The sequence below is a fragment of the Onychomys torridus genome, chromosome 8 (genome assembly GCF_903995425.1).
Source record: "Onychomys torridus chromosome 8, mOncTor1.1, whole genome shotgun sequence".
Classification (NCBI taxonomy): Eukaryota; Metazoa; Chordata; class Mammalia; order Rodentia; family Cricetidae; genus Onychomys; species Onychomys torridus.
This window is the reverse complement of record NC_050450.1, coordinates 38372423-38387328: the sequence shown is the minus strand read 5'-3', so window position 1 is coordinate 38387328 and position 14906 is coordinate 38372423. Positions and strand designations below refer to the sequence as shown.

The 14906-nt window shown below is 41.4% G+C and overlaps 1 protein-coding gene across 4 annotated transcripts in view; it reads right to left on the bottom strand.

Annotated features, from left to right (window-relative positions):
• Positions 1-14906, bottom strand: part of Rnf130 (ring finger protein 130) — a 102836-nt gene that overhangs the window by 53907 nt on the left and 34023 nt on the right. For all 4 annotated transcript variants that reach the window (XM_036195547.1, XM_036195549.1, XM_036195548.1 and 1 more), the window contains exon 3: positions 1675-1925. In XM_036195547.1, coding sequence (XP_036051440.1) covers positions 1675-1925 — 251 coding nt within the window. The remainder of the gene's footprint in view (positions 1-1674; positions 1926-14906) is intronic.

Genomic DNA, 14906 nt, shown 5'->3' with positions numbered 1-14906 from the left:
AGTGACAAAGAGAGCAATGTACGCCAAATGCTGTCAAGACATGGAGGGACTGGATCAGCCACACACTGCCAGCAGGAATGTAAAACAATGAAGCCATTTTGGAAAAGGACATCTTTTTTTTTTTTTTTTTAAATACTAAACTAGCCACCAGGTAGTAGTGGCACACACCTTTAATCCCAGCACTTGGGAGACAGAAGCAGGCGGAGTTCTGTGAGTTCAAGGCCAGCCTGGTCTACAGAGAAAGTTCCAGGCCAGCCAGGGCTACACAGAGAAACCTTGTCTTAAAAAACAAACAAACAAACAAACAAAAAAAACAACTCAAAAACTAAATATTTACTTACACTGTGTTCAGAAGTTATATATTCCAGGAAATGAAAACTCATGGTCAGACAAAAACTTGTACACAAATATTCATAGCTGTTTTCTTACACCCTCAAATTGAAAATCATTCAGCTATCCTTCAATAAGTGAATGGCTAAGTAAATTAGAGTACACCTACACTATGGAATACTACTCACCAATAGAAAAGGAGTTTCTGATGCACACAGCTTGTAAGAACTTAGGACTTCAAGGGGCCATGCTGAATGAGGATGAAACCTAGCTCTCCAGGTAAAGTGTACACAACACTCCTTTTCTGTTTGGTTTTTTGTTTTTGTTTTTCAAGACAGATTTTTCTGCATAGATCTGATAGCTCTGGCTGTCCTGGAACTAGTTCTCTGAAGACCAGGCTGGCCTTGAACTCAGAGTTCTGCCTGCCTCTGCCTCCCAAGCGCACTCACCACCACCTGGCTATACAACATTCTTGAAATGAGAACACCAGAGATGGGGAACAGGTTAGTGGTGGTGAAGGGTTAGGGGAAGAGGGAGTCTCTGGCTATGAGACAACAGATGACGTTTTCCATACAGCTTGACTGTGGTGAACTCATGAATCTGCATATGATGGAGTTGACCTGAAGCACACATGCACATAAATGAGCACAAATTGTGCAAATTACTGAAGACATCAGTGGACTCAGAAATAGCAGTGGACCTGTGCTGTGATATTACTACAGTGAGTTAAGAGGCCATGACTGGGCAAGTGGATCTCTACTGCTTCTGATAAATCACAGCAAGGTTACCACTACCTTTACATTTAAAGAGAGCTGGTGAAGCTGACAAAAATGCAAATAGTCTGGATGGAGCCATGAGACACGTCACGTTGACAAGTACAAAACACCTGACCTGTGCTCTCCTGAGATGCCAGTATCAGGAAACAGTAAAAAGACAGCACAACCGAGGAAACTCACATTCTGACCTAACCAACCTGGGATTTTCTTTGCTATCAAGGACATATCTGAGCAGAGCCTATAGGCTAAGAAATGTGTCAAAAAAAGTTCATTTACTGACTTTGATAATCATACTGTGGTTATGTGAAGCAATGTCTTCTTTCTTTCTTTTCTTCTTCTTGTTTTTAAACTGAAATGGAATTTAGCTCAGACTGGCTTGGAACTCATTGTGTGGCCCAGCTGGCCTCAAAGTCCTGAGTGCAGGGATCACAGGTGTGCACCACCACTCCTGACATGTTTTTATTTTGTTGTTGGTTTTGTTTTTAAATATATTATATGAAGAGGTATTTAAGCTGCACGATCACCAGATCCTCACAGATTATGGATGGTTAGAGTACTATTAGCTCACCTGGTTCCTGTCGCGAGCATTTGTGTACCTGATCTTCTGAATGAAGTAGAATATGAGCCACGCTGAAGAAATAATCATCAAAACAATAAAGGATATTGACACGAAGACTAGAGAGCCACGGCTGAAGTTCTTTGGCGGCATTCGGGTTCCAACAGCTATTGTCATTTGTACAGAGATGTTTTTCTCCAGATAACTCAAAATATCCTTACCCCTCAATTCTGTTATCATGACAGCAATAATATCTCCCGTGCCTGTAATGTAAAACAAATACATAGACTCAAGTGACATCTGAAATTCATAGAGACAAATAAATATACATCTATGTTCCCTAGAGGGATTACCACAATTTCTGCTACTGAGAAAGGTCTGCAGACTCCACTGTTGAGTTGACATGAGGCTGCAGCTGTGCACACTGACAGGAGCAGGAACACAAGCAGCACTCCGGACAAACAGGCAAGGCAAAGAACAATTGTAGTCCCAACCACGCATGAGCTGCCTTACAGCTGCATTGAGAACATGAGGAAGCAGCCGCCTGTGACTTAATCAGGTGGGTCTCCAGCGAAAGGTCTTGAGAAAAGTGCTGTCATGTATGGCATGAATAGGTGGTCCTTGCACTAATCATTCTGACATGCACTGCGGAGCAACAACTGTGCACAGAACTATACAGGGAATAGAAAGAAGCATGTCTTAGGACACACATTTGGCTACAGAGTGACTTAACTGGTAACACCTGAAACTAACTTCGGTCTTCTGTCTCCAGCTAACAGGAGTAAAGCTCCTTCCAGAGCCCTTCTGGATTGCAAACTTACAATTTTCCCTACCCAAAATGGAGACAGTATATCATGTTGCCCAGGCTGGCCTCAAACTTGAATATTCTGTCCAGACTCTCATCATGTCTAACCATGCTCAGTTCACTCAAATCCTCTAGGCAGGTCCAAGTTTGAAATTTCTGGACTAGTACCCAGAATGGAACCCAAAGCCTTCAGCTTCTAATAGCTGTTCAGAAGTCTGCCCACAGGCACAAATTATGTAAATTAATTACAAGGATGGTTCAGTTGTTTTTCTAAGTCCTTTTCTTATATGGTTTCCAGGGACAGTAATAAGTCAAAACAAGTAGTTACTCCCCCAAGGATACCATGGATCACTATCCCGTCTGTCCTCTAATAGGGAACAGCTTTTCATTTTATTTTAAGGAGACAGGGAAGCTTCTCTACCACATGCAACTGTCAGCAGCTGTTCTTTCTAAAGGGAAAGTTAAGTGTGGCAACATGCAACTTTTATAATCCATCTTTTCCAAAGAACCCGGAGAAAAACTGGAGGCTAGGCTTCCCATTTTATTTTGGGAAAGAGAAAATTATAACCACTATGTGAAGTATGAAGAAGGGTTGTGCATCCAAATATAAAATAGCCCCTAAAAACAAGCAAGCAGGGTACCCCAAAACTTGACCTTTTGAAAGCTCCTTCAATGAATATTAAAAATATTTAGTTGGTTTTATATATTTTGTTATGTTTAGCAGTCAAGATGACATGCAACAGAAACTCAGTAACAAGTTTTAAGAAAAATACAGCCCAATGTATTGTATTCAAAACTGTTTTAGTCATTTTATCAGCATAGTAGTTTATCAGTTTATTTTTATTTTTTGCTTAAAAAATGTATAAACAAAAACAAAATTGCAAAATTAAAGTTAGCATTATTAAATTAATACCTGCCTCTGGCCAGTAAGTTAAAAAAGAAACCATAAAATAATGCTAAACCAGTTTAAATTTCCATCTAGAAACCTTAAGTTTGTGCTTTTACAATGTTGATCAACAGGCATGATCTGTGGTGTAGGATACCAGGTATGGCTATAAAGTAACTGAGACGGATCCCACAAACGACATATGACAATCAGTCTCATTGCTTTATAATCACACCAAGTACAACTGGTTTTAGAAATCAGTTCTGAGGCTCCCTCTTGAAGACTCAAGCTGGAGAGTAGTGGGGAATGCTGCACAGGTAGCCAAGGGCACCAATCCAGTAATTTCCTTAACCGAACACTAAATGGACGAGCCAACTAATCTCAACACGAGAGCTGTTTGGGAAAGAAACATTTAATTAGTTCAACACCAGCCAATATTCATTGAGCACATACCATGATCAAGGTTTTCTTCCACTTCTTTTAATTTCCATTTTCCTTTCACTTCTTAAAGGATAAGGGAATTATCTGCTCTTAACTGCCATGTGACAAGGGGATCTACTCTCAGGAGGGCAAGAGGGCATGAATCTTGACATAGCCTTATCATGCCGGCACAGGGAGAGAGTGGGAGGCGCTGGCACGGGAGACTGAAAGTGGTGAAATAAAGTCTTCCAAGCACACCCAAACCCCGTGGAGGCAGCGGTCTGTTACAGGCCCTGGTAAAGCACACTGCAGACCCTTTTCCCAGCACCGGCAGCCAGGACAGCGGGGCTCAAAGAACCCAACTTAAGATGGCCCAGACACTTACACATTTGGGGATGGAGGCAAAAGTGATGGCTCAGTGGCTAAGAGCATGGGCTGCTCTTGCAGAGGATGGAGTTTGGTTCCCAGCACCCACATAGCAGCTCATGACCACTGTAGTTCTAATTCTAAAGGATCTGACACTCTTCTGGCCTTTGAGGGCTCTTGCACACAAGGTGCACACAGTCTCATGTAGGTACACACACACAGAAAAAATAAAAAAAGATCTTGGGCACGTTGGTCCATATTTAGGAGGGATGACGACAGAGGAAATTCAACAATCAGGATGAAATCAGAATTAGAATAGCAGTGATTGGCAGGAGAGAAGGATTCATTAAACTAGAATGATAAAAACAATTTAAGCAGATGTAAAATATGTGTTAAGTCCATCACTATGCCTATGTTCTGCAACACCAAGACATAGCTCTGGAATTCCATGCATTTCAACAATCAGGCATCTATGTATCACTTTTTTATTGCTGTGATAAAACAGTGTGGCCAAGACAATTTATAGAAGGAAGGGTTTATTTGGCTTACAGTTCCAGAGGAAAAGAGTCCATCATAGCAGGGAAACATGGCAGCAAACAGCATGCTAAGAGCTCACACTTTCTTTTTTATTGATTGATTTATTTTTTCAGACTTTCTTTTTTATTTTAATTAATTAATTAATTAATTAATTAATTAATTAATTATTGGTTTTTCGAGACAGGGTTTCCCTGTGTAGCTTTACGGCTTTCCTGGAACTCACTTGGTAGCCCAGGCTGGCTTCGAACTCACAGAGATCCGCCTGGCTCTGCCTCCCAAGTGCTGGGATTAAAGGTGTGCGCCACCACCGCCCGGCACACTTTCTTTTTTAAAAGTTGTTAATTTTAACTTCAATTATGTATTTATGTATGTGGGTTTGTGCATGTCAGTTGCAGCTGCCTGAGGAGGCTAGGAAGGGTCATCAGATCCCCTGGAGCTGGAATTACAGGCAGTTGTGAGAGGCCTGATGTGGGTGCTGGGAACCGAACTCTGGTACTCTCCCAAGAGTAGAATGTGCTCTGAACTTCTGAGCATCTCTCCAGTCTCACGTCCTGAACTACAAGCACTAAGCCGAGAGAGCAACAGTAAATGTCAGGAGTTTAAACTCTCAAACCTGGACTCCACACGTACCTCCTCCAATAAAGCCATACCTCCAAAACATCCCCAGATGGCACCATCCACTGGGACCAAGTGTTTAAATATGCAAACCTACAGAGGACTTTCTCATTCAAACCACCACAGATAGTATTAATTTCCTAGAGCTGACAATCAAATGAAGACGACTGTAGTCCTTGCTTTTAGTTACTTAAAAAACTTTCATTTTACTTTTTAAATTAAAGATTTATTTACTTAATTTTATATTTATGTATATGTTTGTATATCTGTGCCATGTGTATGTTGGTATCTGTGGAGGCCAGAAGAGGTCGTTGGGTTCCCTAAAGCTGGAGATACAAGGTGATTGTGAGCTGCTCAATGTGGGTTCTGGGAATTAAACTCAGGTCCTTTGGAAGAGCAGCAGGCTCTCTTAACTACTGAGCCATCTCTCCAGCCCTCCAACTTATTCTTTTTGTACCTTAGTGTGGTACTTAAATTAGCAGTTCTTTTCCTCTTTTTATTGAGAATTTTCTTTTCTTTTTTCTTCATAATTTCTTTTATTTTTATTCTATATGCATAGGTATTTTGCTTACATGTATGTCTATGTGCAGATGTCTGAAACTAGAGTTATAGACAGTTGTGGGTGCTGGGAGCTGCCATGTGGGTGCTGGGAATTGAACTTTGGTCTTCTGGAAGAGCAGCCACTGCTCTTAACTACTGAGCCATCTCCCCAGCCCCTGTATTCTGAGAATTTTCAAATGGAACAGTTTCAACACAACGGGAACATTTATTTGTTTAGGTTTGCAAACAGGAAACATTTTGGCCTTTCTACGTGTATTTCATTTTGCTGGACCAATTGAGAACAGACTACAACCAATAGAACATTTCAATCTTTAATAATTTAGCAATATCTACTAAGAACAAGGTTATTTCAGATGCTCATTAATTCTACTAAAAATTACTTCTGATAAAATAATATAGTATTTAGTAACTTTATATTAAAATATTCTGATTCAGCTTAATAATTTATCCAAGGGCTGTAGATACTGCACCTGGCTATCTTGTCTCATTATAGTTTCCTTTGATCTGAAAAAGTTTCTCAGTCACTTTTAGTCCACTGTTCATGAAGCTGACTTTAAAATATATAGACTTTATTTATTCAATGTATCTGTGTGTGCATGTGCCATGATGCACTTGGGGTAGAGGAAAACTTGCAGGAGAAGTTAGTTCTCTCCGTCCACCAAGTGGACCCCATGGGACAGAACTCAGGTCGTTAGGTTTGTTCGGAAGTGCCTTTGGGTCTCGCCAGCCCTGTTTTTATTTTTCAAGAGAAGGTGTTATATAGTCCAGGCTAGCCTCAAAACTTGCTATAGCTGAAGACCACCTCATGGTCCTGATACTCCTGCCTCCACTCAAGTAATGGGACCACAGATGAGAACCACTGAGCTGTCTGGTGCTGCCCTTTCTGAAGAGTCTAAGGCAGATATTTTGAAAATGCCTTTCTATTTGGGCTTATTTGATCAGTTCCTGATGGATGTTCTCTTATTGTTGGTAAGAGAGCTATGAGGTAATCCCTTCCTTCCTTTCCTCCCTCCCTCTCCAGGGAAATCACCTCAGGAAGCAAATGGTGGTTTTACTTTTATTACTGATGGCAAACTTTATGACTTGAGAACTAGTACCTGCCAGATTTTATTATAAATAAATGTATTTCTATTAATTAATAAGCAATCTGTAGAGTAATACTTTCTGATCATGTGAATAGCTAGAGCCTCAAAAGCTTTTACTCAATGCTCTCAGCATCCACTGATGAAATAATTACTATAATGACATCTATCAAACTGTTATTTTCTAATCTCCAGAAGCCATTCTGTCATCAGAGCCATTTACAGTATTTTCTGTTCATCTTCCCACCCCCATGGAAACACAAACTGAAGCCGGGTCTAGTGCTGTGCACTTGTAACCACAGCGCCTCAGGAGGCTAAGGCAAGAGGCTGGCAAGTTCAAGGGAGGCTTAGCTAACTCAACAAAACCTTGTTGCAAAATAAATAAAAATAAAAACGGAGAGTTAAGGTGGCTCAGTTGGGAGAGTGCTTGTCCAGCATGCTCAAAGCCCAGGGTCTGATCCCCAGCCCTACACAAAATTAGGCCTGATAGTTCATGTTTGTAACCCCAGTACTCAGAAGGTAGAAGCGTCAGAAGTTCAAAGTCATCCTCAGCTACACATCAATTATGAGGCCAGCCTGGATACACAAGACTCCAAAAGCAATAATAAAATAGTTAAAAAGAAGCTGGGTATGGTGGATCATGTTTATAAACTCAGCATTGGGGAAGCTGAGGCAGGAGGATTACATTAAATTACAGGATAGCCTGAGCTACAGAGTAAGATACTGTCTCAAAAACAACAATAAATAAACAGTAAATGTAAAGGAGCTGAGGCACAGCTCAGCGGTAGTGGAAAGTGCAGCATGTGTAATATTCTAGTTCAAGTCCCAGGAACACAAAAGCTACTACCACCAATGGCTGCAGAGCTGCTGGGCTATCTTTCTGAAAGATACCTGACTACCAGATATTCTATATTCCAATGAGAAAAAAGGATGAGTGGAAAAATACCACACTGCCATAATTATGCCTGCAATAAAATCAACTTTAAGGTGCCAAGTTAGGAACCTTGGAACTACCCTCCTGTTGGTCTCTGGAATCAGAGGCTGTGATCTGAGGATCCCTTCTTCGTCAGTTTCTCTTTTCAAATAGTTAGGTACTGACTGCAAATTTCATGACAGATGGTAACAAATGCTATAACTAATGAGTTTATCCACTGTTATTCATAGAAAGTAACAAGAGGGACTCACAATCCTACTACAGATGTAGGACCCCATTCCCTTTTCAGCTGTTCCCTACTAGCTCAGGAAGCACTCAGCTACTTGAGACCAACACTACCTTCCTGATTCCAAGGAGATTCAGCTTCAGCTCCGAGAGTGAGTCTCCCAGGAGGAAAGAACAGATTCCTTCCTTTTACCTTGCCTTGCAGTAAGTCTCTTGACTAGCCCAGTGCAGCTAGGATGCAGAAGAGGGCCTGGGGGAGCTATCTCAGGTCTCAGACAACAAATGGAGAAAGGCAGTTCAGCTGTTCTGCTGCAAGCTTACCTGCTTTCTAGAAAATACCATCTCTGTGGAAGATCCTACTCAAAACAGGCCAACAGTTGAATCTGTCTGCTACGTTCAAGTCACCATACAAATCTCTAAAGAGTTTCCAAACCCACGGACAGGTAACTTCAGGAAACTTCACTTTACAGAAGCTCAAGGGCATGCACTCTCATAGTAAGCACCCTCGAGTTACACCGGGTAGTTACTGCCACAGCACTAGAGCTTTTCCTTCAGACCCAGCAACCTTTCATATGTTAACCAGAACACCATGAGCTAAGTGAGAGATTTAAATCACCTCAAAGTTCTAGAATGGCTAGTGAAATGAAAGGTGTAATTCAGCGGTTTTCTACAGCACTCTGTTCATCTGTCAAGAGACAGCCAAACCCCACATTGCCTCCACTTCTATCAGTCTAGTCTATTCACGGATGGCTCCACTGGCTTAAGTCCTTAGCTGTGCATGTAGTTTTTCCTTTTCTCATGTTTGGCAGGCATCTTAGCTACTTTTCTATTGCTCCATCAAAACACCATGACCAAGGCAACTTAGAAAAGAAAGCTTTTCATTGGGCTTATGGTTTCAGAAGGCCAGAGTCCATAGTGACAGAGCAAAGGCATGGTGGCAGGAACAGCTGAGAGTTCACACCCTGATCTGTAAGTAGGAGCAGAGAGCCAGTCTTTTGAAACCTCAAAGCCCTCTCCCGGTGAGACACCTCTTCTAAGAAGGCCACACCTCCTAATTCTCCCCAAAGAGTGTGAGCCCATGGGGCGGTATTCTCATTTAAACACCACAAGCAGGGCGTAGTCCAGTGGCAGAGCACTCGCCCAGCCAGCTGGAGGTGATAGGTTTCCTCCAGCATTAGAGGGGAGCACAGCAGTAATTTCAAGAGATTCAAGGGATGGTTGTTCAATGACAGATTTCTTCCCGAGATTTGTTACTAATTTCTCAAAACACAGCCTTGTCCTGTCACTCTTGTTCAACAGCCTTTGCTGTTTCCTGTAAAGTTAAAGTCCAAATTCCTCAGCCCAATGTTCAAAGAATCTGGAGATCCAAATGGTTCACAGGGTATCTGGTGAGCCATATTTTGGACAGTCTTTGCCCCGATGAAACTGCTGGTCAAGGTAACTGATTCTAGGGCTGGAAAGATGGCTCAGCTTTTAAGAGCACTGGCTGCTCTTAACAGGGCTGAAGTTTGGTTCCCAGCACTCACGTGGTGGCTCACAGTTGTCTAACTCTAGTTCCAGGGGACCTAACACCCTTTCTGGCCTCTGAGGACACCAGGTACACATGTGGTGCGCATACATACATGAAGATAAACACATACATACAATCTTTAAGAAAACTTAAAAGTGACTGGTAGTGGTTTGTTTAAGGAGAATTGCATAGTGGAGTCAAGAGGAAAAAGGTGGAGAATGTGCCGAAGAAGCTGAAAATTTCAAGAAAGCAAATGAAAGGAGAGGGGAGACTAGGCAGAGGCAGTGATCAGAAAGCAAGATACTGAGTTTGAGACTTGAGATTAACAGTTCGGTGAGGTGGGAAGACCCAGGAGAACAACTATGAGATCAGGTGCCTGAAGAAATGAATGGTCGAAGGACCTGAGGAAGAAATCCCTTTAGGTTAAAATGTTCACCTGAAGTTGCTCAGGATTACAGCAGAACTCTGAGTAGATAAGTAGCTGAGAGTCAAGACATGTGATATATGGAACAAGGCAGCAAATGATGACAGAGGGAGTGTGGATCTCATGACACTGGAGATGCAGTTCTGTCCTGGAAGTGCACTGGCATCAAGGCAGCTGTGGTGGACTTATGGTGACGACAGCACTTGGTGGCAGCCACATCCACCCAAATCCACAAATCTCACAGCACCAACTGAAGACTGCAGGGGAGCCAACTGTGGCTGCTACCAAGGGAGGTCTCAGTCACTGATGGCTCGCTAGGACACTAGACTAGGTTAACTTCAAAAAGAGCAAGGATCTACTGAGCCCATATTCCTTTACTCCTTGGAAAAGAAATTCTTCAGTCTCACACAGTAAAGCTACAAGACAATATACAGAGCTCTATAATTTTTTTGGTGTTTTTGTTTTTTGTTTTTCAAGACAGGGTTTCTCTGTAGCCTTGGCTGTCCTGGAACTCACTATGTAGACCACCAGGCTGGCCTCAAACTTGCAGAGATCTGTCTGCCTCTACCTACCGAGTGCTGCCCAGCTTGTGCTGTACAGTTTTATGTCAACTTGACACAAGTTGTAGTCATCTGAGAGGAGGGAACCTCAATTGAGAAAATGACTCCAGAAGATAGGGCTGTAGGCATTGTCTTGGTGATTGATGGAGGAGGGCCCAGCCTATTGTGGGTGGGTCTACCCCTGGGCTGATAGTCCTGGGTTCTATAAGAAAGTAGGCTGAGCAAACCAAGAGGAGCCAGCCAGAAAGCAGCACCCTTGTATGGTCTCTGCATCACTGCCTGCCTCCAGGTTCCTGCCTGTTTGAGTTCCTGTCTTGCCTTCCTTCAATGATGAACAGTGATGTAGAAGTATAAGCCAAATAAGTCCTTTCCTCTCCAAGTTGTTTTTGGTCATGGTGTTTCATCACAGCAGTAGTAATCCTGACTAAGACAAGTATTTAAATGCCAACTCTTCTTCTTCTTCTTTTGACTCTGTGAGTTTACTTGATAATCTTGGCCTGGGTCTTTCTGTGTCTTAAAAATGAGATGGTAGGAACAAAGACCTATATACATCTCAGTTTCTGGCTGAAAGATTTTGGAGTGGTGACCCATATCCAACAGATTATAAGAACCCTACAAATACCAGCCTTTTTCAAGGCAACCAGTTTTAGCTACAGGCAGTTAAAGTATAAAGAAAATCTTCTTTGCCCAAATAAAGACTTCCAAATGCCCAGCCATGCTAAATGTCACCCATAACTCTTGGCAGCACCAAGTACATTATATCTCATCTACTGATGGTATAAACAACATCAACTGGTTTTTTTTTTTTTTTTTAAGATTTATTTATTTATTATGTATACAGTATTCTGCCTTCATGCCAGGAGAGGGCACCAGATCTCATTATAGATGGTTGTGAGCCACCATGTGGTTGCTCAGGACCTCTGGAAGAGTAGCTAGTGCTCTTAGCCTCTGAGCCATCTCTCTAGCCACAACATCAACTGTTAAGGTACAACATTGCACATCATGAAGGGAAAGTCATGTCAATAAATCATGAGGTGGCACTGACTTTAAGAAACATTCCAATTTCAAACTGTGTGTTCCAGAAGTAATGAAAACCCCCTTCCCGCACAACAGTCTTTCAATTATTCAAAAACATCTTCCCTGGACCCCTACTTCTGGCTCCCCCTACAAAGGAACTATTCATAGAATGCTCCTCCACCCCAAATTATCCCCTCTGAGTTCTAGGTCAGCAAGAGCTACATAAGTTACGGACCTTGTCTCAAAATAAAGCAAAACAATAAAAGCCCCCAAAACTTCCATTCTGTATATATACCGCATTCTCCATCCATCTATTCATTTGCTGATGGACACATGGACTGGTTCTGTGGCTTGACTACTGTGACTACTGCTGCAATAACATGCTGACTTGGATTCCCTTAGATACACTCACACGAGTGGTACAAGTGCATGAGACAGTAGTTCTATTTTTAGTTTTTGGGGAACATCCATGCTGATTTCCATAGTGGCTAGACAAATCTGCATCTTCACTGGTTTTAAATAAAGTTCCTTGCCATCCTACCTCCTCTAGCAGCCTCACTAGCACTTAAGGGGTGAGATGGACTCTCAATGTAGTTTTCATATATATTTTCCAACTCACTAATTTTTAAAAAATACAAAACTTTCAGAAAAGTTGGAAATACCTATTTATTTAAAACCTAGAACCTTTGAGGGCGAGTTGCTGGCCTGATGACTCATGTCATTATCCTAGATATAGAATATGTATTTTCCTACATATATACATACATACATACAGACAGACAGACACACACATGGATACAAATGGATATATCATGCCATCTCATTTTGGAATCCTTTCCTGTCTCCCCATTTCCCCAATAAGGCCTTCATAGAAGTGTAGACCAGGGTTGTCCAAAGCACTCAGCCATTAGGTTTTAAAGACACTGTCAGTTTCAAACAGCCACTCGGTTTTTCTTTGACGTCGATGACCTTGAGAGTTTACAGCTCAGCTACTCTGTAGAGGGCGCTTCCTCACAGCTAGGTCCAGATCAGGCACCTCTGGCAGGACCAACATAGATGCCATGGTGTGTGCTTTTCACTAGCAGATGGTGCAGTTTTGATCCATCCATTACCAGTGTTTACTCTGATCATCTGTGAAAGCGATGTCCTCCAGACACCTGCACCAGGAAGCCACTCTTTCCCTGTGTCATCAGGAACAATCTGTGAGGAAGCACTTTAGACCAGGCAGATACTCCATTCGTCAGGACATTTCCATTTTCTTTTACCTCTTCTATGAGTATGTAGTCACCAATTAAAAGTTACTATCATTGTTCACTTTGACATTCAAATTCCAAGTATACTCATTAGCAGAGCATGTTTACAGTTTTTCCATCTTATTCTTTTCTAGACAGCAGTATTTTAAGTTTTTTGCTAAAATAAAATGCTAAACATGAATATAATGCTTCTAATATCAAGAGTAGTGTAAGACTACCACCTCATATTAAAGAATGTCCACAAGGACAAAGCCAGGGGTTTTCTTAGTAACCTGGCACACATCAGTCAATAATTATGAAATTAAGGGTCCTGGGATTTCTTCACTTGAACTCTTCCTTAAGCCAGATATCTCCACAAACCTTTGTTACTGATTTTTAATAAGCCAATTTGCATGTTAACTTAATGAATACTTATTGTTATTGGTGTTCCAAGATTCTGTCTCCTTAGTGTTGTGTCCTTTTCAAGAAAAACTCTTAGATTTATGCTTTGTTATAACTTCCCTTATAAAATGCTTTTAAATAGGTGGTTAAGCACACAGGCATTCCAAGCAGGGATGATTTAAGCTGGAGGAGAGTGGCCTATATGTTAACTTTCACACCAACCACCAGAACTCTATATATCTCTTAATGTCTTCTAATCTGTAACCTATGAGAAGGATTTCTATTTTGTGTGTAGATGTAGGGGTGTGTTGCATGTGTTCATGAGGATGTGTGCATGTGTGTGTGGAGGCCAAAAGTTGACACTGGCTGTCTTTCTCTATCACTCTCTACCTTTTAAAAAATTCCTTACATTTTAATTTATTATAATTTGGGGGGCATCCATATGTCACTGCACACATGTGGAGGTTAGAGGACAATTCCATGGAGTTGGTTCTTTCCTTTCCCACCTTTATGTGGGTTCTGAGGATTGAATTCAGGTTATGTCAGGCTTGCCTTGTGAGGCAAGTGCTTTACCTGCTGATCTCTCTTACTGGCTCTCTATCTACTTTTACTTTTTGAAAAAAGGTCTCTGGCTGAATCTGGGGCTCACAGATCTGGTTAAGCTGACTGGCCACTAAGCTCCAGGGGTCTGCCTGTCTCCACACCCCGAGTGCATCCATCACAGAACCTGGCTGTTTTACAAGGGTGCTGGGGATCTAAACTCAGGTCCCTATTTCTAAACTAGAATTCCAGACCTACGCAGATTCTTAATATTATTTTATCTTCTTCCTCTTCTGTGGCCAGTGGGAAAAGATAAGCACAAGATAGACAATGGTATAAATCAACAACAGTTCAAACAAGAAAGGAAGTAGAACAGGCTGTACTCAAATACCCTTGAGGTAGAAGGTTTCTCCGTTCACTTAAGATATGTAAAATCAAGGAAAAGTTAAAAATCCATGAGGAAGTTTTTAAATGGATTCATTATATTTATTTTTTGAAGCTATTATTTTTTTTTAACTACTGCTTCAGGGGAAAGATGACCCAGCAGTTAAAAGCTGCTCTTCTAGAGAACCCAAGTTCAACTCTTAGCACTCACTCTGTGTAGTTCTCAGCCACCTGGGACTCTAGCTTCAGGTTGTCTGGCCCTCTTTTGGACTCTATGAGCATCAGTGCAGGTGTGGTATATACTTATAGACATATACACATACAAATAAAAACAGACCTTAAAAACCCATTGTTTCACTGTATCAGTTTTAGACTTTTAATTTTCATTTTTTTTTGGGGGGGAGGAGAGGTTTAGACAGGGTTTTTATGTAGTCTTGCTGTCCTGGAACTCACTCACTATGTAAACTAGGCTGGCTTTGGACTCAGAGATCCTCCTACCTCTGCCTCTTCAATGATGAGATTAAAAATGTGTGCCACCACACATGGCACAATTTTTTTTTTAATGTTTACAAAAATATATGCACTATATGGAAAATACAGGAGAAATATTGGGAACACAAATAAAACTGAACATACAATTTAAACTCTGCCTGCCTCACAGTACAATTAAAACTGCAGGCTCACTCTTTTCTGAGGTAATTAAATCCATAGCCAATAAGAATCTAAACAAACAAACAAACAAAC